This window comes from Tympanuchus pallidicinctus, unplaced genomic scaffold (genome assembly GCF_026119805.1).
Source record: "Tympanuchus pallidicinctus isolate F22 unplaced genomic scaffold, pur_lepc_1.0 scaffold27, whole genome shotgun sequence".
NCBI lineage: Eukaryota > Metazoa > Chordata > Aves > Galliformes > Phasianidae > Tympanuchus > Tympanuchus pallidicinctus.
Genome location: NW_026294744.1, coordinates 7,643,844 through 7,668,949, shown reverse-complemented (window position 1 = coordinate 7,668,949; position 25,106 = coordinate 7,643,844). Strand labels below are relative to the sequence as shown.

Genomic DNA, 25,106 nt, shown 5'->3' with positions numbered 1-25,106 from the left:
TGCTAAATCTGATGTTCTTCCATTTCAAATTTCCATTTTGTGAAAAGAAATCTTATGGTATTACAGAACAGAAGAGATTAGAGCCTTTTCTTGGTGATATGCTGTCAAGATCTTCTAAATGGTCTTTCTTTCCAGTCTCAATTTTCTGAGTGGAAGAACATGTATCTCCAGGAAGGAAGGAAGGAAGGAAGGAAGGAAGGAAGGAAGGAAGGAAGGAAGGAAGGAAGGAAGGAAGGAAGGAAGGAAGGAAGGAAGGATGGATCACAGGAATATTAATCTTTCCTACAGTTCTTATGTCTTCTGCTCCCTAACACTGCCATATGGCACTAGAGATGTCCTGAAGTGGGTCCTGCTAAAAAGGGAAGTTGGACCTCATAAGCATTTTATGAAGATGAAAAAATATTTTATGAGATGAAATCGCAATCTGTATTGGGTCAACACTTTATCACTACACTGTCAGGAGTGCTTTAATAGATTTTAAACCAGGGAGACATTAATAAAGGTGGTCACTGGATGTGTGCTGCTTATACATACCCTTGAAAGTAATCACCAGTATGATGGGCACTGTCTTTTTATGTTGATATCATTGATTGGATCAGATTCTCACCTCTAAAGGGCATAAAGGGCAGTGTTTTTTTTTAAGGCACTATACTGTCAAATTTACTTTATTCCAAAACTGGGCTCAACAAAGGTGCTATGAATCTTTCTTGATAACTTCTAGGGACTACCACTTGAGGTGTGAGGTGAAACTTCTATAGATTGGTGGTTAGGTGCTCTCCAAGCTAAGAGAAAGCACTCTCCAAGTGGTCAATGATTCATTTCCCTTCCAGAAAAATGGAAAAAAACAACAGTTTCCATTAATTTCTCTTAGACACAGTTTTGATCCTTTCTCCTAGATTTGTTTTTGACTCTAAGCCAAAAACTACAATGGAAGTCAGTGATTCAGTGTTTGATGGAGCCCAGGATCCCCCCTGCTTTTCAGTATCAATCCAGCCACTAGACCAATAGCATCTATGCTGTCTCAGAAAAGAGCCCTATTTGTGGGAAAGGGAGGAAAATTCCCAGCAGAACTCCCTTGTACTTCTGACCTTCAATAAAACTGAGGAAACAACACATCTGATTTTCGAGAGATTATCATTGCCATTATGACACTCTTAAAGGAGACATGTCAAGCTTTTACAAATTAAAAACAAATAATTTCCTTGAAATATTCTAAGTTCCAAATTCTTTCAATAACTCCTCAGCCTGTTCAGAAAGAATTTATGTTAACATAATGCCTACTTTGCATTATTTACATCTTTTACTATTTTGAATATATTTTTTATTAAAATATAATGACAGATTGATAGTGGTCATATCATGCTATTCATTCTAGGGAATGGGGCACATTATCTGTCAAATTTTGTTCCACTGAAATTGAATGAGTTGTCCATCAGCTCTTGCACCACAGTAAGTACATGTATCCATTTCTGCAGACCATGTCCACCATATAACCTGGAGTTATGCTCCACGAATCACTAATGTATTTGGAAAAGGGGCTGTATTCATCACCTTCTTCCCAATGAGACTAACTTTAGAAGTTCCACTGATGTGTTTCAGCATGAATTATGCTTTTTGGACCGAACAAAAAGCTATTTAAAGTAAAAAATGGGGCTTAGCAGTGGCTCTTTGAACTCCATATTTTTTTTTGAAGATCTTTACGCTTGTGTTCTCTCTAAGAGAGTAATTTAGCAGTTTATACTTGCCTTTCTATGCTTGTCTTTTTTGAACAAGTAAGCTCATAAAACTAATCTGAACTATTTGAGGAAATAAGGAAAACACTTTTCCCCATTGAACTAACTTCTTTTGAAAAACTGTATTGTATATTTTTTGCATGTATTGTTCTGATTCCACAAATCAGATGCCCATATTATTACAGAAAGATGTGTTCACGAAAGCATACAATATGCTTTGCTGAATTAAAGACATTTTTTCCATTTAGTATGTAACTCTGGAAAAACATGTAAGAAAATAAATTTACAAAACATATTCTACAGCACTATATTGCTAACTGGAAGTTTGGGGAAAATAAACCACCAAGAAAACATTTTGATTTGATCTTCCTATAAAGAAGAATGAATACAAGAATAATGCACAGATGAAAAACCCAGAAGCCGGCCATAACTCTAGATCATGCTGTGGCCCACATAAGTATGAATGTGTGAGTTTATCTTTAATTCCAAAGATACTCTCATAAGAAATTATGGGAGCCAGAGCTTCGCTTAGCTGAGGCTAAGCACATGCATTAGGATTTGCAGGATCAAGCACAAATGCTGATTTACTGCCTATGCAATCTTCAGTACAACTCACTTTAAGAGCTTGGCACTTTATCTGGAATGAGTAGTCTATGTGATCATTCTTGTTCTATGAGATGGTACAAAAATGTAAAATGTTAGTGAATCCAAAGCTACCAAATCACAGATATCAAAGATTCAAGCTACAGTGAAAATGTCACGCAACAAATTATACAAACAGAATTACACAGAGTGTTGGCTTACCAAGGTAGCAGTGACACACAGGATTCAACTAATGTGAATTTGAGTTTTCTTAATACAATTGGAAATAGTTATTTCCAAACTCCCTTGTTTCAGCCTAACACTTGTTCATATAACACTAGAAGACACTGAAAGGTATATTTAGTGAATATGTACTCATTTAATATATTTGATAAAAGCACAGCCTTCATTCTCATGCATTTATACATGATCAGGTCACAAAACAATTTCAAAATACAACTAACTTATTCTCTGTCAGATGTTCGATGTGCTCCACATGTATCTCTTCATTTTATTTATTTCATGTTAAGCTAAAAGAAATGCTAGCAGTCTTGGTAGCCAGCTTGTACTTCAACACATCTCTTAAACTCTCTCTTTTTTTTTTTTTCAGTAGGCAGACCTTCTGGAAGCAATGAGGCTCTCATTTTGTGGTAATGACAATGCTTCAGCATACAACATCACTGCTGGTGTCCTTAGAAATGTCTGCTTTGTGGATGCTCTCAACTTGGTTCCCCACGTCTTCTTGCTTTTTATCACCTTTCCAATTTTGTTCATTGGTGAGTTATTCAGTGGAGCCATGCGATCCTACAAGCACTTGAACACGTATTTAAACTCATTTACTTGTTACTCATTTAAAACATTTACTTGTGATTGGAGGCCTCTGGTGCAAGCTATTAGGTGCTTTGTATTTACTTATTTTAAGAAAAGAAAGAATGGCTTAACACAGATTACCTGAATTTTAGAAGTAAACAACATAGGAAGATCAATGGGATCCAGAGAAATCAGTTCCAAATGCTTTGAAACTTCTTTCTGGGAAAGCTTTCTTCAGATTTGAAAGTAGCAACTTGCAATCTTTGCTATTACTGGATGCTAGAAGACTGAGGACAGTGAGTCAGAATTCCCTTGAAGTCATGCAAATTTCAGAGAATGTCTTGGATCAAAGGCTAGGAGAAGCAGGAATAGTTCTTTCTTTTGCCAACATTTGGTAACAAAGGGAGAGCAGAGGAGATGATCTTTACCATGGGAATGGAAATAAGAAAAGATAAATCTCTCTCAAATAATTTAAGGTATTGTAAGAGCTCAAGTTTATATACTCTCATAAAAAACTGTCTAAACTAGGACTCTAGTTACGTTTTTTCTCCACCGTTGTCTCTTTATCCTATGCATATGCAGTGATGAAATAAACGCAGTTTAAAAATTTTTCAGGGCTGTCAAACATCATTCCATGCAATCAACTTGTATCAAGTTCTTCTAATATTTTTGCAGATATTACCTGACTAAGATTGAAGTAGCATTGAAGTGGCCACTAAGAATTTACTCTATTGTCTATTAGTTGTAGGAAAAAAAAGCACGGTATCTTAAATTACATGGAACGTATGTATGTATACAATTATTTTTCTTCTATTTTGTACCATGATTGTCAGGATAAATAGCTGTTGGAGAGAGCCTTCAGAGGGCAGAAGGAAATAAAATTAAAAGCAGCTTGGAAGAGACAAAGATAGGAGTAAGGTCAAAGAAAGTCTTATTAGTATAGGAAAATCTTTGAACTCTTACGGAGAATGTTTGAGATAAACAGAAGGAAGACTGAAAATTTTGTTCCTGCAGTACTTTATGTGTTAAATAAGGATTAAACAGTGATAAACTATTTCCAAGAACTAATAAGCATGAATTCTTGTTTATGTTTCTGAGTCTCCTGATGAGAATGTAGGCATTAGGAGACACTGTCTTTCCCCTAAGGGAGGGGATTTGGAACTAGATGATCTTTATGGTCTCTTCCAACCCAAATCATTCTAGAATTCTATGATCTTTGTATAACAAAATCACATCCTGAATTTTAAACTCAGTCATGCAGTTACTGAAATACTGATGCTCACTATTTTTTTTGTTTTGTTTTGTTTTGTTTCTTTAATTCCCTAAATTAGCTACTTTGGAGTCCATCTCCATGCTTCAGTAAGTCCACCAGTTAGTTATAGAATTTGCCTTACAGCAAGAGGGATACATACAGGCCAAAGCATTTAGGCTAAGTGGTTCAGGACAGACCTATAGCAGGATGAGAAGGGACAGAAGACAAGTTGCCTTACAGAGAAACACGCAGGACAGGCCTTGATATGCTATCCTCTCGTCAGACCTCATCTCTTCCCAGCAATAGCACAGTTCTTGGAGATCTGCTTGTAATCAGGCTTCAGAGACAATCTCGTCTGAAGTGCATAGTTGATCTTTGAGGTGATGAATCTGAAATAAGCTTCAAAATTAATTCATTGATTAAACCAGCTGAATTCTGATGATCTACTGGGAGATTAGAATATGCAAAATGGAAAGAAAAAAAAAATGAAAACACCGTCATTTCAGTTGTAGAATTGTAGAATCATTCAGGTTGGAAAAGACCTCTAAGATCATCCAGCCCAACCATTAATCCATCTCCACCATGCCCATTAACCATGTCCCCCAGTGCCACATCTTCCACCAAGTCCCTCAGCAGCCTGTTCCAATGCCTCATCACACTTTCTGAGATGAAATTTTTCCTAATGTCCAACCTGAACCTTCCATGCCAGCCTCTATTGTGCAAGGGTGTAACTGAAAGGTTTTTATTGTCTTTCTCACCTTTGTTCTTGGCTAGGGGCCTCTTCCCTTTGATTTCTATTTTAGGAATTCTTTTGTCCTGTAGCCTACAAAGTTAGATCTAAGTTATTAGGGGCTACCTGGCAACTCAGACAATCATGGATCATGCCTGGGTAATAACAACAGCCTCTCTTCATGGTCTTGTAGCTCTTCCGTGCTAATTCTAGACTATGAAGCATAACCTATGGCTTAGAGAAGGGAACAAATAACTACATCTCTGGCTGGCTGTATGATAACCTTCCTCCTCTACTACTATTATTTTCCAGGCTGGGGAAGCCAAAGCTCCAAAGTCCAGATTCACCACAATACATGGCTGCACTTCCCTGGGCATAATCTGCGATGGATTCTGACATTCACTCTCCTGTTCGTACATGTGTGTGAAATAGCAGAGGGCATAGTTTCTGATACGTAAGTGACAGTAACAAGGGGATAGCCAGGCTAACTGAATTTGTCAGTGTACTCTCTTATCATGTGATATGCTTGCAAGTAAGATGTAGAGAGTTTTTGTCCTTTTTTTTTCCCCCAAAAAGGATGGAGCACCATTTCAGAATCCTAGATTTTAATGGGACATTGAACCGATTGTTCTTAGCACTTCATTATTCTTCTGTCAATATATAACAGCTAGTAAATATTGACAGAAGTTAATGCATTCACTTGGAAAAAAAAAACACCTTTTTGTCACTAGTAAAGCTATATTTGTCATCTTAGTTACATTAGCAGAACACCTAGGAATGTTACAATGGTGTTACAATGTAACTGAAGTCACTAATTTATGTCTTTTCTAATTTCAGACAAATGAAATCTCGACATCTCCATCTCTTTCTACCAGCCATAATGGGATTTGTGGCTGCCACTGTATCCATAGTCTATTACCATAACATTGAAACATCTAACTTTCCAAAGTTACTGTTAGGTAAGTCCAAGTCTGATCATGTTCTTTTACAAAAACAGTAGTTTTGCCGGCTTAGATTGAAAGGGATGATAAAATGCAGGAGAATATTAAAAGGCTGAGGATAATTTTCTGTTCATAGAACTTGTATTATTGTAGGAGTTATTTTGCCTTTTATTACGTACACATTGAAAACTACTTTTAAAAATGATCACAGAAGGGAGAACACAGCGAGCCTATTGTATTTCTAGCATGAGCTTTGGGGTATTTTTTAAACACTGCTCATTATTTTATGTCCAAGATTTGTATTCATTCAAAATAGATATTTGGAAGCACTTCTTGAAATAGTAATCTGTTCAGAAGACATCCTGTGAAGATTGCTGTTTTTTTCTCAGCATCCTTTGCAGTTGACTCCAAGATATTCCAGTCTAATGATTAATACCACCCCTTACTTTACCCAAACAGCAGTGGGGATCTGGAGGATAAGGACAGTTTGTTTTCAAGAAACACAGCTATCTTGATGTCTATCTCAGTCAGGAGATGGTCAGATGAATTTGACTAGACTTTGCAGCATAATGTTTCATGGGAATATACTGCCAAATTACTTACAACTCAACAGCCTGAACCAGTCATACAAACCAGAGTGCAGGATGTAATTAAACTACATGGATTCTTTCAAAATAAGCATGTTTCCAAGTGCACACCTGTGATGAATCCTACTTTTTCAAAAAGGCAATATGATATTTGTCACATTAAGTGACATTTACTTCATTTTAATAGTAAAGTTTCCTATCAGATTGTCTTCAGTGGACTTTTGTAATTGTGTGAAGATCCACAGTTGTGGATGCTTTTGAAAGGTGGCAACCCAGGAAAGAAAACAATGACTTGGAAAAAGAAAGTGGAATACAAATCTCTCCATTCTGTATTCCTGACTTCGTCTGACATCAGCCTGGGCCATCCTGCAGGCTTGTGATATAGATGGTTGCCATGTTTGCACTGAATTAAGCTATGGAATATTTCTGCTTGAGAGAGCTGCAACACAGCTGAAATATGTATTTATAATGATGCATGTGCATGTGTTTTACAGCTCTCTTTCTTTATTGGATAATGGCCTTTGTCACCAAAACTATCAAGCTAGTCAGATACTGCCAGGACGGTGTGCCTTTTTCTCAGCTGCGTTTCTGCATCACTGGAATTATGGTGATTCTCTACGGGCTGCTGATGGCTGTGGAGATCAATGTCATTCGAGTTAGGGTATGTGGTTTCTTGATCCATATCTGAATAAATATCTACAGATCCTGGGAGATGAAGATGTCATTAGCCCCAGTAACTGTCTCTCATCAAGTTTAGGTCCAAGTTTGGTGTCACTGTGAATGTCTAGTTAATGGATGCAATGCTCCGGGACATGATTTAGTTGTGGGTTATTAGAGTTAGGGTAATATAGTTAGGTTGCGGTTGGGCTTGATGATCTTTAAGGTCTTTACCTGAGCAATTCCATAATTCAATGATTCTATGAATTCTATAGATGTGACATCTCTTTAAAATATGTATCCTCAATTTAGGCCCTGGTCTGAGCATGTATATGCATACAGACAGTGCATATGTATTTGTGTAGATAGATATACATATGCATTTGTGAATCTATAGCACCAATACAGTATGTGTGGGAAATTGTGTAATCTACACTCTATGTTAAGAGGTGAGGTGAGGTGAGGTGAGGTGAGGTGAGGTGAGGTGAGGTGAGGTGAGGTGAGGTGAGGTGAGGTGAGGTGAGGTGAGGTGAGGTGAGGCCCCACCTCAAGAACTGTGTTCAATTTTGGGCACCTCAGTTCAGAAAGGACATTAAAGTGCTGGATCAGGTCCAAAGAAGGGCAACAAGGCTTGTGAAGGGCTTGGGTAATATGCCCTAGGAGGAGTGACTGAAGGAACTGGGGCTGTTCAGTCTAGGGAAAAGGAGGCTGAGGGGAGACCTTACTGCTCTCTTCCAATACCTGAAAGGTGCTTACAGCGAGGGCAGGGTTGGTCTCTTCTCACTGGTGACAGGACGAGGGGAAATGGCCTCAAGTTGCATCAGGGTAAGTTTAGGTTGGATATTAGGAAACGTTCCTTTACAGAAAGGGTTGTTAAGCAGTGGAATAGGCTCCCCAGGGAGGTGTTTGAGTCACCATCGCTGAATGTGTTTAAAAAACGTTTGGATGTGGTGCTCAGGGACGTGATTTAGTGGAGGGTTGTTAGAGTTAGGGTCGTATGGCTAGGCTGTGGTTGGAATCAATGATCTTTAAGGTCTTTTCCAACCTCAGCGATTCTATGATTAATGCAGTTAAACTACATATGCAGTGAAGGCATAAGCAAGCATATGTTTTGCCCACTGCAAATAAAAATATATCCCAAGAATTCTTTGTTGTTGTCATGCAGAGATAGATGGTACTTGGTAAGCTAAAAAGCAGTGTCCACATCCCACAGTTGTTGATTTCTTAACAGTTACATTATCAGAATGGAAATACTCATGTTTAAAAGCAAATTCTTACCCAAATTCAGTGTATTATTACCTCCAAATACAAATTTGACACTGCTGTTATATTATTATACATACTTAGAATTTCCTATAATAAGATATTTTCTGAAAACATGCTGTCCATTTTCTTCTCTCCAGAGGTATGTATTTTTCATGAACCCTCAGAAAGTGAAGCCACCAGAGGATCTACAAGATCTCGGAGTGAGGTTTCTTCAGCCATTTGTCAATTTGCTCTCAAAAGCAACTTACTGGTGGATGAATACACTTATTATATCTGCTCACAAGAAACCTGTGGACCTGAAGGCAATTGGGAAGCTTCCAATTGCAATGAGAGCGCTGACAAATTATGTTTGTCTCAAAGAAGCATACGAGGAACAAAAGGTAACCAAAGATGTCCATGTCACTACTTTAGCCTTTAAAACTGTGGTGTCACTTTGAATTTCTTCTGCTTCGATGAAATCCCAGTTTTAGGAATTTTTGACTTAGGTCTGTTTGTTCCAAGGTGAAATTTGTCATAGGAAGTTCCAGTGCCATAGGTACTGTTGGATTTTAAGTGAATTTACAGCAGGAAAGAGTTGCCAAATTGAGAGCAACTAGAAACCAAAACCGTAACAGAATGGTCACTTGCTAGCTTTCATTTTAAAAATAAAAGCTTTGTTTAAATCTTAGAGATTCAAGACAGCATTTTAAACTAGAAAATCTCCTACTTTTCCATAGTTTCAATTGGAAATACTCATCTCAACCTTTTCTTCAGAAATCCTGTCTTATAAATATTGCACATTAAAGTAATTCTTGTCCTTTGCATTTGCAGGAGGGTACAAACTTATGGACAAACATGTCCATATTAGGTAAGGGCTTAGTTGTGATGTTTCCTCTGACATGCACACTGGAAGGGAAGCAAATCCTTCCTTCTTTAGACAGTGGTGTTTCAACAGAGAAATCTTTGGGCATGGGCAAGCGTTACAGTAATTCTCTTTCCAGTAATTCTACCCTCATTTCAAAAACACATACCAAGAGAAGCAGGTGGATTGGCCCCAGGAAACAGCTAAGCACTCACCCAGCTGCTTGCCCACTCTTCTCTTGGTGGAACAGGGGAGAGAAGCACAAGAGCACAAGCTAAAAACTGGTGAGTCAAAATAAAGGCAACCTAAGAACTGAATCAGTTTCTTGCTGTGTGAGCAAGAAAAACAGTACAGAGTTCATTGCTACTTCTCACCAGCAGTTAGATGTGTAGCTACTTTCTGATAAGCACAGTCTCAGCACGTGTGAAGGTTACTTGGGAAGACAAACACTATAATGACAAGTATCCCTCCTTTCTTCTTCTTTGCCTAATCTTTTATTGCCAAGCACAACATGATATGGCGTGGGATACCCCTTTGGTCAGTTGGGGTCAGCTGTCCTTGCTATGTCTTCTTCTCAAGGTCTTGCACGCCCCTAGCCTCACTGGTGACAGAGTAGGAAAAGGGGAGTCCTTGGTGGGATGTAAACATGGCTCAGCAACAGTTTGGTGTCTTACCAGCCGACTTTAGTTAAAGATCCAAAAGACAGCATCATGAAAGCTGCTGTGAGGAAATGAACTCCATCCCAGCCAGACACAGTAAGAAAAACAAAGCTGGTTTTTGTTTACCTTCTGACTCAGTAGAGGAGATGTTTCCAGAGAAAGTTCTGCATACATTTAGGCAAAACTGTGAAATTTCATTTGTGGAGCCTGTCTCCCTGATTTGTACATACTTGTCAGTTCTTGAGCATAAACAGAAAGGATACGAGCAGTCAGAAGCCACTTTGGAAATATAGCACGTAAGATTAAGGCATGTAAATCCCTTTCTTGTACACACCAGGTAGATAGACTTATTAAGCAGTAAACAGTTCAGAACAGCAATGCAAGAAGAGTACGGCAAGAGCAGCTCTTTCCACCTGGTAGCTGGTGGAGCTGCAGACTCTTTTCCATGCCTTCTGAAATGAAGCCCTAATTAATGCAATTATTTATATTCTAAATAGACTGAGGCTGCTTTGCATGCCGATGTATTTATTATTAGAGAGTCCAAGACCCTTCTGCTTAAAGCAGAAATCTACTAAGTCATTGGAATTGAGCTTTTCACACCAAAGGAGAAATGCATCTCTTAGGCCAGATCCTCAAAGCAGAATTTGGTGACCATATCTTACTTAAAGAGGCCAGTGAGGCTTAGGCACCTACTTACCCCTTAGAACTAGAGACTCTGTGCCTTTCTTTATGACAAATGTGCATGACTGAGTGCAAGCACTTGTCTGTATCTCATTTACATCTGCAGATACAGCATGTGCATGCATGAGTATGTGGCTCAAATGCCAAAAGGCAAGTGAACTCTGTTGTTGCTCATGTGCATTCACTGTTTAGCTTCACTGAATGCATGTCATGCACATATGGATACTTGCAATATTTTGCCCATGGTAACATGCACCTACATTTGCAAAAACTGGCTGAGATCAGATTTCTTTTCTTCCTGTTAACCTGCATAATATCTCAAGATTACCATAACCTCCATTTGTGACAATATTCTAAAACAGGCAGTAACCCTGAAGTAAATGGATATTTTACTGATAATGTTGAAGTAAACTGAAAGACTAAAACAAATGCAATGTTTTTTTTGTGCATGGCTGGGTTAGAAAACAGCCACAGAATTAGTTAAATTCTTCAGGGTGAAGCGTGATTGTAGTCTGGAAGAGATCCTTTGTCACTGTCTCTGCTGCCAGGGTGTATTTTACCCTGATCTTCCACAGCTGGGGCAGAGAGCCCCCCAGATCCTCTGGATTAAGTTGGTTTACTCCTGCCTGTGCCTCCAGAGAGCTTATCTCAGCTGCACTCCTTGGCCATGCGGGATGAAGGATGTTCCTTTCCAATCCCCTTTTATCACACCTTGATAAAAGACACTGAACATTAACATGGATGTTCTGTACTGTAAAATACCATTGAGACAGCTCACATGAAGTGTGTTGCTTTTAAGGCTTTTTCCTAAACCTTCTGCCTGAAATGAAAATTGAAACCAGATACTCTACCAAAAAAAGAAAAAGAAAAAAAAAAGATCAGGGAATTCAGGTTAAATTTTGATGACTGCTTCTCAAAATCACTGTTTCTCCTAACCTGTGTCCCAAGCACAGGGACCAAACACTGAGTGGAACCTACTCTTTTTTTCCTTTGCTGGCAGTAGGATTTTTTTTGAAATCTTTTTTCAAAGAACATTCATGCTGAATTATTGTTTATAGAATCTTAAAGTCAGATAATTTTGTTTTAATAATTTAATAGTAATGTTATAACGTAATTTAATAGTAACATATTGAAAGGTAAATAATTGGAGATCAACATTCTAATTGTCTATTAATCTGGTAGTTGCTACAGCAGAAGGCATTCCAGCTCCTACAATAAGACACAGGTCATTTGTTACTGGTCTTGTGAGTAGTTTGTGCCTGGCAACGTACACAGCATATTGTAAGACAACGTCATATATGTCCTTTGAGATTGAAAGACACTATAAAATGACAGTTAAAACGTGTTTTCTTGGTAATCAAGCTTACTTAAATATGCTGTTTGAGATTTTTCATAAACAACATATTGCCAAAATATGCATTAGAATTGGCTTTCCTTTCCATTTATTCTGCCATCAGAAATAAAATAAAAGATGAACATACTGCATTTCCTTGCTTTTTTAGATAATCTACCATAGAAATTGAAACACCTAATCTTACAGTATTTTTATCTCATCTTTCTAAGTGCACTGTATAAATTCTAACTGTGGATAGGGAGGTTGCTTTTGCAGAGTAAGCTGTTGTGTGTGTCATACGCATAGAGTTACACCCATGACCTTAAATTCATATACTCTCTTTAATACATGTTCACAGTTCCCAATATATTAAAGGACATTTTGGCTCAAGATGAAGATTTTTTTAATTTGATTAAGTATGTAAAGAAGTCTTAGAGATATGAAAGTAAATTCCTACAGCCAAAGTTTTGGATCAATGTATTACACATCATCCTAATGTTGAAAAAATTCTTGATTTCTGCTGTCACTTCATGGTGTTTTTGGGTTTCTCTTCAAGTGGTCTACATGTTTCAAATTGCATATTGACCCGTGCATCCCAGATTTGCACCACATAACGTAGTACACTGCAAGCCCACTAGAGGAAAATGCTGCAAAATTTTTCACCACTGGGAAAAAAATCCACTCTTCTTTCTCCCCTCTTCACTTTAGATACTTCAGCTATGTTAAATTCTTGGTTAAGCAAAGAAAAATCAACAGTGTTAAACAATGGAATTAACAGCCTGAAAACCCACTCATAGCATTCAAATCTTACGATGTTTCTATCTACCTGTTAATAACAAACATCTTTTCTTTAAAGAAAATTATTTGAAGGCATAGGGAATGATTTCACAAATGTAAGTGTCAATATGTCAAGGAAAGAAAAGATTTACAATTTTTTTCCAACCAGATGGAGGGATGCTCAGGAGCGCTTGTATTCAGGAGTATCCAGCACCTACCAATGCAGTCAGGGTTGGTCCCAGCAGCAGGAACGTTGGCATGCTGTAGAGCAGAGCATGTGTAACACTCTTTCAAACCAGACTGCTCTGTCAGTACTTTGATCTTAAAAGCAGGGAGTTGCATGCTAGCTCCTAGTTCTAAATTATTTCAATGAGTCTTGTCTGTCTGATTCTACCTGTATTTGTTTTTAATCTGTTTGTTTTATCTTCAAGTGACAAAATAACTTTAAAACAAGGTCTTTTAATAACCTTTAATAATAAGGTACTGAATAACCCATAGCATTTCTATGCCATCTCTTCTTCTCGCCTACAGATGAGAAAAAAATCACTTCTATGAAATGATGAACATGGAAACAACCTGTTAACAGTTTGTCCCTGTGCTGGCTATTTCCCTATACTGTGCTTCTTGCCATTATGCTGGTTATGACCAGCCTGGTCTAATCTCTAGAAACCAGGAAGCAGTTATCTGGCCCTCCCATACATCTGTACATTTTTGGCACCATGTGCATATTGTATCTCACTGTTGAAGTGTCATAAAAGGAAGAACTGTGAAAAGAGAAAACAAGACAGGGAGTAGCCAGGCAGGGCACATACATGCTTGCCTTTCGTTGGATAATGTGTTGGGTCAGGGGCTTGTTATTACTGAGCTATACTTAAAATGTCTCTGTGAACACTCAAGAGGGCTTGGCTTCAGTTATAACTTGCAGGCATCTGTGCTACTTGAAAAATGACAGATGATTTTTTACTGTGTCAAAAGCTGTTGCCTGAGGCATAGGAAACCACTCTGCAGACCATGGATCTGTTAAGTAAAACTCTTTCTTCTTTAGATTAAAAGGACCTTGACAAAACCAGCACCCCTCTGACCAAGTTCAGAGATATGCATTGGTTGGTGTTCCAGTGCATGGGTGAAGATAATGCACAGATTCACAGAACTGAAGGCCCAGAAGGACCATTAGATGATTTAATCTCATCTCCCAGTACAGTTCATTACTTTTACCTTCTTGAGCCCAGTAATTAGCTATGAGCTGAAGTGTGTCTTCCTAGAAGGCATGTAAGAGAAAAATCTGGATAAATTAAACTGTATTCACATAGCTATCTCTCCATGTTTCTTCCTTCAATCTTTCTCTCATACCAGAAGCCTTTACTGAATGAAGTGGTTTCACATCTACTGTGAAAGTAAAGATTATCCATAAGAGTAAGGACTTGAAATGTCAGACCCTTTCCGGAGCGTGTATGTGACAAAGAGCAACATCTACATGGCAGTATGCTTAATCTGTATTCACATTCTTGTGTTCAGAAAAGTGTTAGGATTTAGAGGGGAGAAACCACACTTAACAAGAGGAGGCAGAGTTTGGATTTGCTGTGAAGAGTGTCTGAAATCTGCCAATGCCAACATCACATTTGCTGCTTCCTCTGCCCTTACAAACATACAGGAAACATTTAGGCATTCAGGCAGCAATGAAATGGAAACTGTTGCATATTGCCAGGGAAGCCTCTTGTTGATGCATTGTCAACCTGTTTCTCTGTTTTCCAGAAAAAAGTAGCAGATCAGCCCAATCGACGTCCCTCGATATGGTTGGCGATGTACAGTGCTTTTGGACGACCAATTCTTCTTAGCAGCACCTTCCGTTACTTGGCTGACTTGCTGGGTTTTGCTGGGCCTTTGTGCATTTCTGGCATTGTTCAAGGCTTCCAGAACACAACCTATAGCACAAATGCAACAGAAAAGGTAACTTTACAACATTAATTGAAAGATTTTGTTTAGTGTTTGTTCTTGATTCATATCAGATATTTAATACTGTGTGTGCCCAAATATCTATGATCATCATTGTAATTTTCATTATTTCTTTCAAGCAAATTATTTTTTTGTTAGAGACCATCAAGTTGAAGACCTAAGTAGTGAAAGTCTTCATCATGAATGCAGCACAAGTAGTGCAACAGAGACGAGGCAGGCTTCCCCCAGTTGGAAGAGCTGGCTCTTCATGAAGTCAGTTCTGAACTTCCAAGGATAAGTAATAGCTTCTATGAATCTCTTCTCAGCTGTGCCTCCTCATTTCAGGCAGGACACCTGCTGGTAGCTCACCAGTGATGGATCCAGAAAAGAGGAATCTGTGGGTTCTGCCTAATTTATGTCCCTCTATCCATTTGTCATTCACTGACAGGTTTGAGCAAGATGTAACCTTGTTTTCATGTGGGATCCGAGAGTATTCGCTCTCTGTGACTGATTGCACTGCTTGTTGCTGATTAAATGCATTGGGCATGCAAAAGTTGATTATTCAGTGAACTCCTTGAATCTAGAGATGCACATTCAAGCTTCACTGAGACTTGTATTTGCAGAGGTAGTCTATCAGACAACTGAATAAGCCTCTGATACAGAACATTTTCTATCATAAGAACTAGAATTTGTTGAAAACTAGTGAAAAGATAAATGCAAAATTATTTTACAAAGTGACAGTAGACAAGACACAGGGAGGAAATTTTTCTCTTTCTTCTGATATGAAAATATACCCACACACATTATACAGTAAATGTTTATTTGAATTATATTTGAAGGAGTGGATAGGTATGTAATGGAATAAAATTTTCCCTTTCAGATAGAGCACTTCACTGCCATCACTATCCAAACATCTTCTACTTGGCTGCTTGTTCCCAACATTCATTTTTTTGGGTGATACTCTGAGTTGGGCTTTCAGCCCAACTTTCAGCCATTGTGCTGACAACATAGAGTTTAATAACACAGCTTATCGAAAAAAGCTCTTTATCATATTTGAGCCTCAACATGTTGGATCTGAGCCACAGAATCAAATAGCAAAGTATGTCTTTTGCCTCAAAAATAGTTTTGGAGTTTTAGTTGCCTTGTTATAGAATTTTGTTATCTTTTTTTTTTTTTTTTTAATGTTGAGCATACAAGATAGTTTTGCTTGAAAATTTTCATTTCTGGATCTCAAATTTAGAAATTTGCACCTTTTCATTTTGCACTCTTCATTGAAGTGTTTTATTTTTAAATGTTTTAATCAACACTGGCTAAAGGGAAGATTAAAATAAAGTCGAAAACTTGAAAGCACTTCAACATTCTGGCTTTGTGACAGATAGTCACTATTTCTCTTGGATACATTTCAGAATACATTTGCTTTCAATTTGCATATTTTGATAAACTTTCCCTTGGTTGTTCTTGTCTTTATGAGTCTCTCTTTAAATTCTCTCTAGCTTCAATTAATTCAAATGAATTTAATTTTACGGTTATTCCCCCTTAATTCCTTGTAACTCTATTTACATTGATAAAGGTGGCCACAAAATTTAGTTTGTTACTGTTATCCCTGCTATAAACTCATGGGAAAGTTAGATGACCCAGGATATTAAGAGAAATTGTATATGTATATACTGAAGCAACCCCCATTTCCAGGATTCTTTAGCTGATGAAGGAACCCTGTCCTGTTATTCCAGCAGGATTTAGATACTTTAGACTTTGGCACTTTTGAAGTGTTTTTGGCTCATTAGGTATTTACCAATGTTTCACTGCTTATACTGCTTTGGAAGTTTTATGGCTTGATTATTACAGCAGATAGGGATGGGAAACAATTCCCTGCAAGCCATATGATGGGTTCATCCCAGACCCAGACTACCCAGCCATTGGGTGTCTTTGATAGATGGAGGAGAGTAGAATGAGATTAAGATGACAGGATGGGATGGGATGGGATGGGATGGGATGGGATGGGATGGGATGGGATGGGATGGGATAGGATAGGATAGGATAGGATAGGATAGGATAGGATAGGATAGGATAGGATAGGATAGGATAGGATAGGATAGGATAGGATAGGATAGGTGTTACAGTCCGCGTCTGTTCCGCTTCCCCAGGAGACCGCAGCTTGGCCAATTACCGAGGTGACACCAATATGATGAGCAGTAAAATGGCGTTTATTACACGTATTAACTACCTTATATAGCTTAATTACTTCGTCTACGCCCCTAGGGGCCTACATCACACATCAATCATTAGAGCAGGGAGGGAGTTTAGCACATCAGACCCCGCGGTGGGGTCTCGCAATTTCGCAGTTGCTGACAACAGATAGGATAGGATAGGATAGAACTGAACAGAACAGAATAGAATAGTCCAATTTCCTGACCAATCTAGGGCCAACTGAAAGTTAAAGCACGAGGACATTGTACAAATGTCACGAGAACACAGGCAAACAGCATTAACCACCACCTTAGGAAGCCTGTTCTGCTGCTTGACCATCTTCATAATTTTTCCTTAGTGCTCAGTCTTACCCTCTCCTGGTGAGGTGCCTGTGGTGAAGCAAGCCTACAAGCTCAGGTCTCTCTCCTGCCTTTAGTCCTTTTGCAGATGACAGTAATACAGAATGATGAGACTTTGAGAGTGTAGACATGCAGTTTATCTTCCAATATTTACTAGACCTTTCATCTCAGCATCAGATTGGGCATTTCAGCAGAACAGGCTTTTCTTTTCTTCTTTTTTTAAGAAATCCAGTATATCCTGCTTCCAGCTGGATTGGAAATGCCAAAGAAACAGCCTTTCTAGCAGTATTTTGGTACATTTGTTTCCTCCTCTGACTGAAGCCAAACATCACAGTGAACATAGAAACTAGAAAAGGAAAACAAAATTATATAAACAATAATTTTTTTCCCTTTTTGAGACATGTACATCTCATTTCATGGGAAATATTTGCAGATACATTTTTATATTATTCAGAATTTGCAGATATCGTAAACTATTTCTGGAAGGAATTATTCCTATAATGTACAAATACAACATAATCAATATTGCAATATCAATGCAATAAACCAGTCATGTTATTGAAAATAATTTATTTTAGCTTCTTCATATGCAGGCAAAATTGTATTTCTATCCACCAAATCACCAGAGTTCAAATGAAAATCTAAGGAATAAGACAGACATGGCTGTCCCTCTCACTGTCCCTTTTGTGCTAACGAAAATTATTTCAGAAATGCTAAAAGTTGCACTCTGAAATCTTCGGAACATGAGCAGAGAGTTTAATTTCTATCCAATTACATAATATGTAGAACAGTGAGATCATTATAATTCCCGCAACTTTCCCAGAGTACCATCAATATAATATATTCTAATGCAAGGACTGAATTTCCTAATATCTAGCATCTCAAAAGATAATCAAACCTACGTCGTTGTCATCATATTTTTCCTTTTCATTTGAAGGATCCATCGAATTCATATCTTTCCTCAGACGAGTTCCTCAAGAATGTTTATGTTTTGGCAGTTCTCCTCTTCCTGGCCCTTATCCTGCAGAGGACATTCCTGCAGGCCTCCTACTATGTGACTACAGAAACTGGCATCAATCTACGAGGTGCTTTATTGGTGAGCAAATCTGTTCCCATTATATGAATATGCTCCTCCTTCATTCTCTCACCTATCTTATCCTTTATGTAAAAACTCAGTTAACAGCTATAGTTTGAGAGAAGATATCGACTATATTTTTATGCAGAAAACTGGAAACGGTAATACCACTGCTAAACTGATGGCAGCAATTCTTTTTACCAAAAAATAGAACCATTATAATGATATGCAGAAGTGTAACACTCACTCTGCACACCTATAAACATATATTTGCAAAAAGTGTTAGTAATCTGGAGATAAGCAGCATTATTTTGCCTCTGTATTTACTTATGAGTTACTCTGACTGCAACAGAGTTACCAGCCATATCCTTGCCCTAGCTGTGTTTTACTGGGGCACTGTACGTGCAACATGAGTGGTGATTCTGAACATTTATGCCATTTTACAGAGATTTTACAGATTTTACTGTGATTCTTCCCCCAAACTGTCTAAAGCCAGCATCCATTTACCCTTTATAAAAGTCATGTTTATGAACAAGAGCCAGAATTTCCAACTCAGTTTGGGCTGTAGCCAGGACATCTGCAGACAAAACTCCACAGACAGTAGCAGGAATTTGTGCAACACTGAAGCTGGAACTGATGTTTTCCCAGGTGTAGCTAACCACAGAATACTGTACCAGTGTGAAGGCTTCTCTCTGTGCTTGCACTGTGATTGATGCAGCTGTTTCAACACAGGAGGATACACTTGGTGAAGAAACAGCACCTCATCATTTCCTTATGCTTTTATGATTCCCAGTTGTCAAAATGGGAATTCTACAGAATCTACCCTGCTCACAGATAAAACAGGGTGAAGAGCAAAAATCTTTTCTAAAATTTCCTTGAAGACACAACTGTGATACTTGATCATAGCTGCAACTAGTCTCACAGTATTTGTCTTTAAAATTCTGGTAGATAACTAATTAACCTTAAACCCTGTTGTGCTCCGACATATTTTATGGGAATAGATGACCAGGTACAGGAGAGAAGTATGAAGGAATATAAACTCAACTATTGCACTGGAAATAATAATTTCCTTAACAGTGCCACAGAAAACCAGCCTCACCAAGTGTTTATTAAAAAAAATTCTTTGCTCAGTCTCCTGAATTTTCATGTTTTGTTGTCTTTGTTCTGTTTTGGGTCTGCATCAAACACCAATGCTTTAGGAGGTTTTAGAAGTCTGTTATCTCTCATTTTTTTTCTTGTTTTGCCTCGTCTCAAGTGAGAGAAAGGCTGTGCTAGGTAATTACCAATACTGCAGCTTGAAACATCCTGCTGCTGATATTGTTTTCTAACGACTTCCTTTTCATAGATACCATTTTATTCCCTCCACAGGCAATGATATACGATAAGATCCTGCGGCTTTCCACATCCAACTTGTCCATGGGAGAGATGACACTGGGACAAATCAATAACTTGGTTGCCATAGAAACAAATCAATTAATGTGGTTCCTGTTCCTGTGCCCCAATTTGTGGGCTATGCCTGTTCAGGTAGAGCATCAAAATAAGGACATAATGCTGGGATCCTCCAGCCCATTAGAAAAGAGTATACATCTGTGAGACTACCACCTAATCCAAAAGGGAACCTTTAACAATAGGTTTCACACTCATTTGCCAGGAAGAGAACTGACAAGCAGAAATGTGGCCCATCATCTCCCAGAGCTGGGAGATTGTCTCTCAGGGGACTGGTAAAGTGAGGATTTTTTTTACTAGGATTTTGCTGTCCTGGGTACAATCTGTAACTTTATGGATGATAGATGATAGCCTGTTGTCTTTTCTCTGCTCACCTGTCTTCCCCTACTGACACAAATTGTTGCTTTTTCTTCTGCCGCATGGAAGCAGCATCTCTGCAGTGCCAAGCATTGCATTTGCAGTGCCTACTTGTAGCTGTGCTTAGTGGTTGGAATGAAAAGGAATTGAATTCTGCTCTATTGACTAATGGAAGGTCTGTTGGGCTGAACAACATGCTCAGAGGAGCTCTGATCTAAACAAGCTTAGTTACTGCAAACATCTACAAGGCAGGGAAAGAAGGAAAAGCATGTGTGAGAAGGCAAGGTAAAAACTATTAATTTAAAGGAAATATTCAGAAGTGGCTAAATAACTTGACCTGAGCCATACTTATTTTCCACAGTGCCTGAACCCTATAACAACTCCAAAAGTTCAGTTTCTGGTGGAAATGGAATGGTTCTAACCTACATATGATCCCACCAACTCCAAACAAGTTAAAAAAGGGGCAGAAGCCACACTTTTGCTGAAACTCCTGGAACTGTTCTAATAAGCTGTTGTAATAGTCAGCAATATGATTACTACTAATGGAAACAAATATTGCTTTTATGTGTATACTTTAGGATAGGGTAAGGTTTAGGTGATAAAATAATTCATGGAGAAAAAGACAAAAGAAGTTTGCGTAATAACAGAAGTTTGAAATAATACAGAGGATTCTATTTTAAGTCATAAGTCAATAATGAGAGGGCTTATTTGGTTTCCTCAGGTTTATTTGGAAGTGTTGCTGCTAATACCGGAGTGTTTCTAAATGAACAGGTGGTCTGTTTCCTGTAGCTAGTGAATAATTGAATATACATTTCCATTAAATTTACCATTTACTGTTTCTTTAATAAACAGTTTCTGTCTCAGCTGCTGAAGAAATGTAATGGCATTCCTCACCAGTACTCTAACAGGTTTTTTTGAGGAAGTTTCTGTTTATTTTACTGGTTCCTGTAGTTCAGCCCCAGGGAATTAGAAGACTGAGCACAGGGACAGCTTGACCACAGCTTTGTTCAAGAATGAGCATAGCTTCACCCATGAATTTGCACCTAATGAGTAACTTAGTGAGCATCTGTGACCTGGGCTATACAGGGCTCCTGCACTTAAGCTCTATTAATTGTAATGATTATTTTACAGCTCTGCTTCAACAGTAAAAATAGAAGGAAAATATGCTATTTCCTTCTCAAAGTATTATAAAGCTGATGTCAGTGACACTTTTCTTGTTGTAAGATGTCAGAATGCCTGATGAGCTCAACTATCTGCTCTTTGGAAAAAAAGAAAAAAGAAAAAAAATAGAAGATTAGGAAATAATCGTTGGTAAATAAGGGCTGGATTAGAACCATACTGCTATTTAAAAAAATAAAAATAAAAATGAGAGGACTATCCTGTCTTGCCTTATGCAAAGGAAATAAGCTTCAAGAAATGTCCCAAGAAACAGTTACTGTCAAATCTGTCCCCACCTCAGGAAGAGCAATCTATAGCAAATACCAAACTTTTATCTGCACAGCATGCTTAATGATAGTGTAACTGTCCATAGACTGCTGAGGACTGGTTAACCTTAGGAAATATGTTGTGCATCTACCAATGTATGGCCTGTTGTCAAGGGCAACAACACATTGTAGGATGAAACCCACCATAAGAGTTAAGAGCTCAGATTTAAGCCCAAGTAGAAATAACCTGTAACCTTGTAGTATTCTGCTAAGAAAAAGGTATCTAGGTTCATTAGCTTACATTGCAGATGCCTGAAAAGCTAAATAATGCTTTCAAAATGTCGAACTCCACTGGTAACTATTTCTGATACTGTCTAACAATATGGACTTAAAGAGAGATCTGACTCAAAGTAGGGAACTAATTCCAAATGTCCTGCTATCACTGAGGATATCTCTGTACTTTGAAGTGGAGCTTTATATAAAAATACTTGATGATGTAGAACTTGTGTTAGCTCTGGCACCAGAATCACAGTAATTGCATCAAAATCACTCCCAAGTGAACCTTTGTGGAAAGTGTTCCTATCTTCTTTGTAGAGCTCAGCCAGCATCTTGGTAGTTTCCTACAGAACTATGCAGTATTGAAGTAGAAGATCAGGGTTGTGTCACTCCCTGCACATTTGTGCAGCTTTGTGCTTTGGTGCCTGTCTCAGACGCGCCTCTGTCTCCAGTTGAAGAGGACCCAGAGGACAGAAGGCAAAAGTGATTCATGACAGCATTCAAGACCTTTGAATGCTTCCAGAGTGATGTAAGGAGATCTAGTGTAAATAAGACTTGAGGCCAGTGGTTCTGTCAAATGCCTTGGGGCAAGAACCAACCGTTTTGATGCTGCTTCAGTTCTGTAGAAATATTGTACAGAATCAGTACTGACAGGTACTAAAACAAAACATGTAGTTTGTGTTCAAAAATAAATATGTTAATTTTCTTTCTACAATTCAACGTTAATTTCACTTTCTAAATGTGAGCTCCTGAAATAAATTCTCACTTGATTCCTGTGAATCTTTTAGCTTTTTTGTTAGAATATATGCATATATAATATTTGCTATCATTTGGATGTATTAAATGTACATTTTCTTCCATGCTTCTTTTTTTTTTTTTTTTTTTTCCATAGATAATAATGGGCGTAATCCTACTTTATAATTTGCTTGGAGACAGTGCTTTGGTTGGTGCTGCTGTAATTGTACTGTTAGCACCAATACAGTACTTCATAGCTACCAAGTTGGCTGAGGCTCAGAAGAGTACACTGGTGAGTAATTTATTCTCGTGGTTCTTCTGATCTGGAAAGGACCTGTTCCCTGTGTTTGTCAGATAAGAATTCGAAAAAGTATGTGGGCCCTGACCTGCCTTCTCTGCAGAGACTGTTTTCTCCCAAATAGCACAGATTTATCTGAGTTCAATTCCATGAAAGGATATTATTCCTGAATTAAAATGTTGTATGTCATGGGATGTTACCAACTAGTACAAATGACAGATAAATTGTGGGAGCACATTATTAAAGAATGTGTACAGTCCTCCTCTGAAATGGCTAGAGACTCTATACTCTCACTCCAAGCTTTTGCATTCTCTAAAACTCAGTTGACATTGTTTGATTAATATCTATTGTACACTTTTTATCTTCTTGTCTATGTCACTGATTACAAATGTTTTTTAATGCTTTGTCCAATGCTTAACCTTATTCTCACGGTCTTTGAACTTTTTTGATCAACCTTTGGTATGTGAGTCTTCAAATATGTAACGATCTTTGTTATCTTAATATTCAGTAAGCAAATTATAGGCAAGTAGGTTTAATTTTCAGTACACTTCAATTCTTTTGAGCTGCAATATCAAGAAAGGATTTATCTTCTATACTCTTTCAGAAATAGTCTCAATCTTTCTTTTTGTTTGTTTGTTTGTTTGTTTTTTTCTGATTTCTGACTCACAAAATAACTTGGATTATGATTTTACCGAAACATATGAGCAATGTTTTCTGGAGAGGGGCAATTAGTTAGATTAGATAAATATATGAATAAACATCTCACCTACTTTCATGACCATTCTGTATGAATCCCAAAAGGAATCTTCTATCAGCAATTACACGTTTATCTATTCTTATTCTTATGGCTATTCTTTGAATGTCATCAGCCTATTCTACCTTCCTGAGGTTCAACTTCTATCTGAGGGGGTCAGATATTTTACTTCTCTACTTCGAATAGAGTCATTTAATTTCCCCTCTGATTGTAGGTATTTTAACATCTCCAAAGAGCCTGAAATTACATGTTATTTTACTCAGTGTGACAACTGCCTGTGCAAATTCATAAACAAAATATATACATATATCTTTAATGAACTTTACAACAGATTAAATGGAAAAAAGCTTTCTCATTAAAACTACAAAGCATTATTGATTACTTATTCTTGTTTTCATTTGAAATGAAGGACTATTCTACAGAGAGATTAAAGAAAACCAATGAAATACTAAAAGGCATTAAATTATTAAAGCTATATGCCTGGGAGCACATATTTTGTAAGAGCGTGGAGGAAACAAGAATGAAGGAACTCACCAGTCTCAAAACCTTTGCACTCCATACATCTCTTTCCAGTAAGTAACTGTTTTTAGCTTTCAGAAATGGATTCTCCATGTCAGCATTCCTTCTGACTTCAGTTAGAACAAGACATAACTGTGCCTATGACATTTTTTGAATGTGGAACACGCTTGAAACAAAATATATGATAAATATGTAGCATAGAAACTTGACAATACATTGTTTTCATCTCTTTAGAAAGTTTTTTGTCACCTTAATTATGGCATTACAAATTGTAATAAAATCAGAAACTCAGATTACAGATCAGCAGATTACAGATTAGCAAAGATAAATAATTGTCAGATAGAAATTGTATTTCCTGTACTGAAGAAGAGCTGATAGGTGATTTAGTTTTGTGGCATAACAATTATGCACATAAAACTTTTTATCCTAATTCACTGAAGTATACAAAGGAAATAATTATTTGGCTTGTTCATTTGTGTGTTAAAGATTTCTCTCTGTCATGGAAGGCAATTTCTTCCTGCAGAAGGATTTTTCTTTTTGGCATTTTAAGTATTTGAATTGGAAATAGACAGATTTTTCTTGTGTCATAGAACTAATTGTATGGCTATTTTATATATGTCATGTAAATCTGATGCTTGTTCTTTTTCCATTCCTAGTTTTTATGAATGCAGCCATACCAATAGCAGCTGTTCTTGCAGTAAGAATTTTTCTTTTCACTTTTCTTTAAAAAGGGGGAGAGAAAAAGAGAGGGGAGGAAATAAAAAGACACTACTGCCACTGCAGGACCATTGTTACTGTTAATAAAACCAGCAGAAGAGTGCACCCACTGGCTGGAGGGTGGTGTTATTAGAAATGCCCATTCCAATGTACTGGAATTTCATCAGTTGGGATTTGG

General features: G+C 37.7%; 1 protein-coding gene across 12 annotated transcripts in view; it reads left to right on the top strand.

The window, feature by feature from the left end:
• The window catches only part of ABCC9 (ATP binding cassette subfamily C member 9), a 71,876-nt gene that overhangs the window by 4,322 nt on the left and 42,448 nt on the right, over nucleotides 1-25,106 (top strand). For 8 of the 12 annotated variants that reach the window (XM_052690691.1, XM_052690695.1, XM_052690684.1 and 5 more), the window contains 12 exons: nucleotides 1,376-1,449; nucleotides 2,926-3,091; nucleotides 5,420-5,561; nucleotides 5,945-6,066; nucleotides 7,130-7,296; nucleotides 8,696-8,938; nucleotides 14,602-14,796; nucleotides 18,265-18,423; nucleotides 19,771-19,926; nucleotides 22,798-22,932; nucleotides 24,102-24,264; nucleotides 24,868-24,908. In XM_052690691.1, coding sequence (XP_052546651.1) covers nucleotides 2,947-3,091; nucleotides 5,420-5,561; nucleotides 5,945-6,066; nucleotides 7,130-7,296; nucleotides 8,696-8,938; nucleotides 14,602-14,796; nucleotides 18,265-18,423; nucleotides 19,771-19,926; nucleotides 22,798-22,932; nucleotides 24,102-24,264; nucleotides 24,868-24,908 — 1,668 coding nt within the window. In that variant the 5' untranslated portion in view covers nucleotides 1,376-1,449; nucleotides 2,926-2,946. The remainder of the gene's footprint in view (nucleotides 1-1,375; nucleotides 1,450-2,925; nucleotides 3,092-5,419; nucleotides 5,562-5,944; nucleotides 6,067-7,129; nucleotides 7,297-8,695; nucleotides 8,939-14,601; nucleotides 14,797-18,264; nucleotides 18,424-19,770; nucleotides 19,927-22,797; nucleotides 22,933-24,101; nucleotides 24,265-24,867; nucleotides 24,909-25,106) is intronic. The other 4 variants (XM_052690686.1, XM_052690690.1, XM_052690693.1 and 1 more) reach the window with 1 other exon arrangement.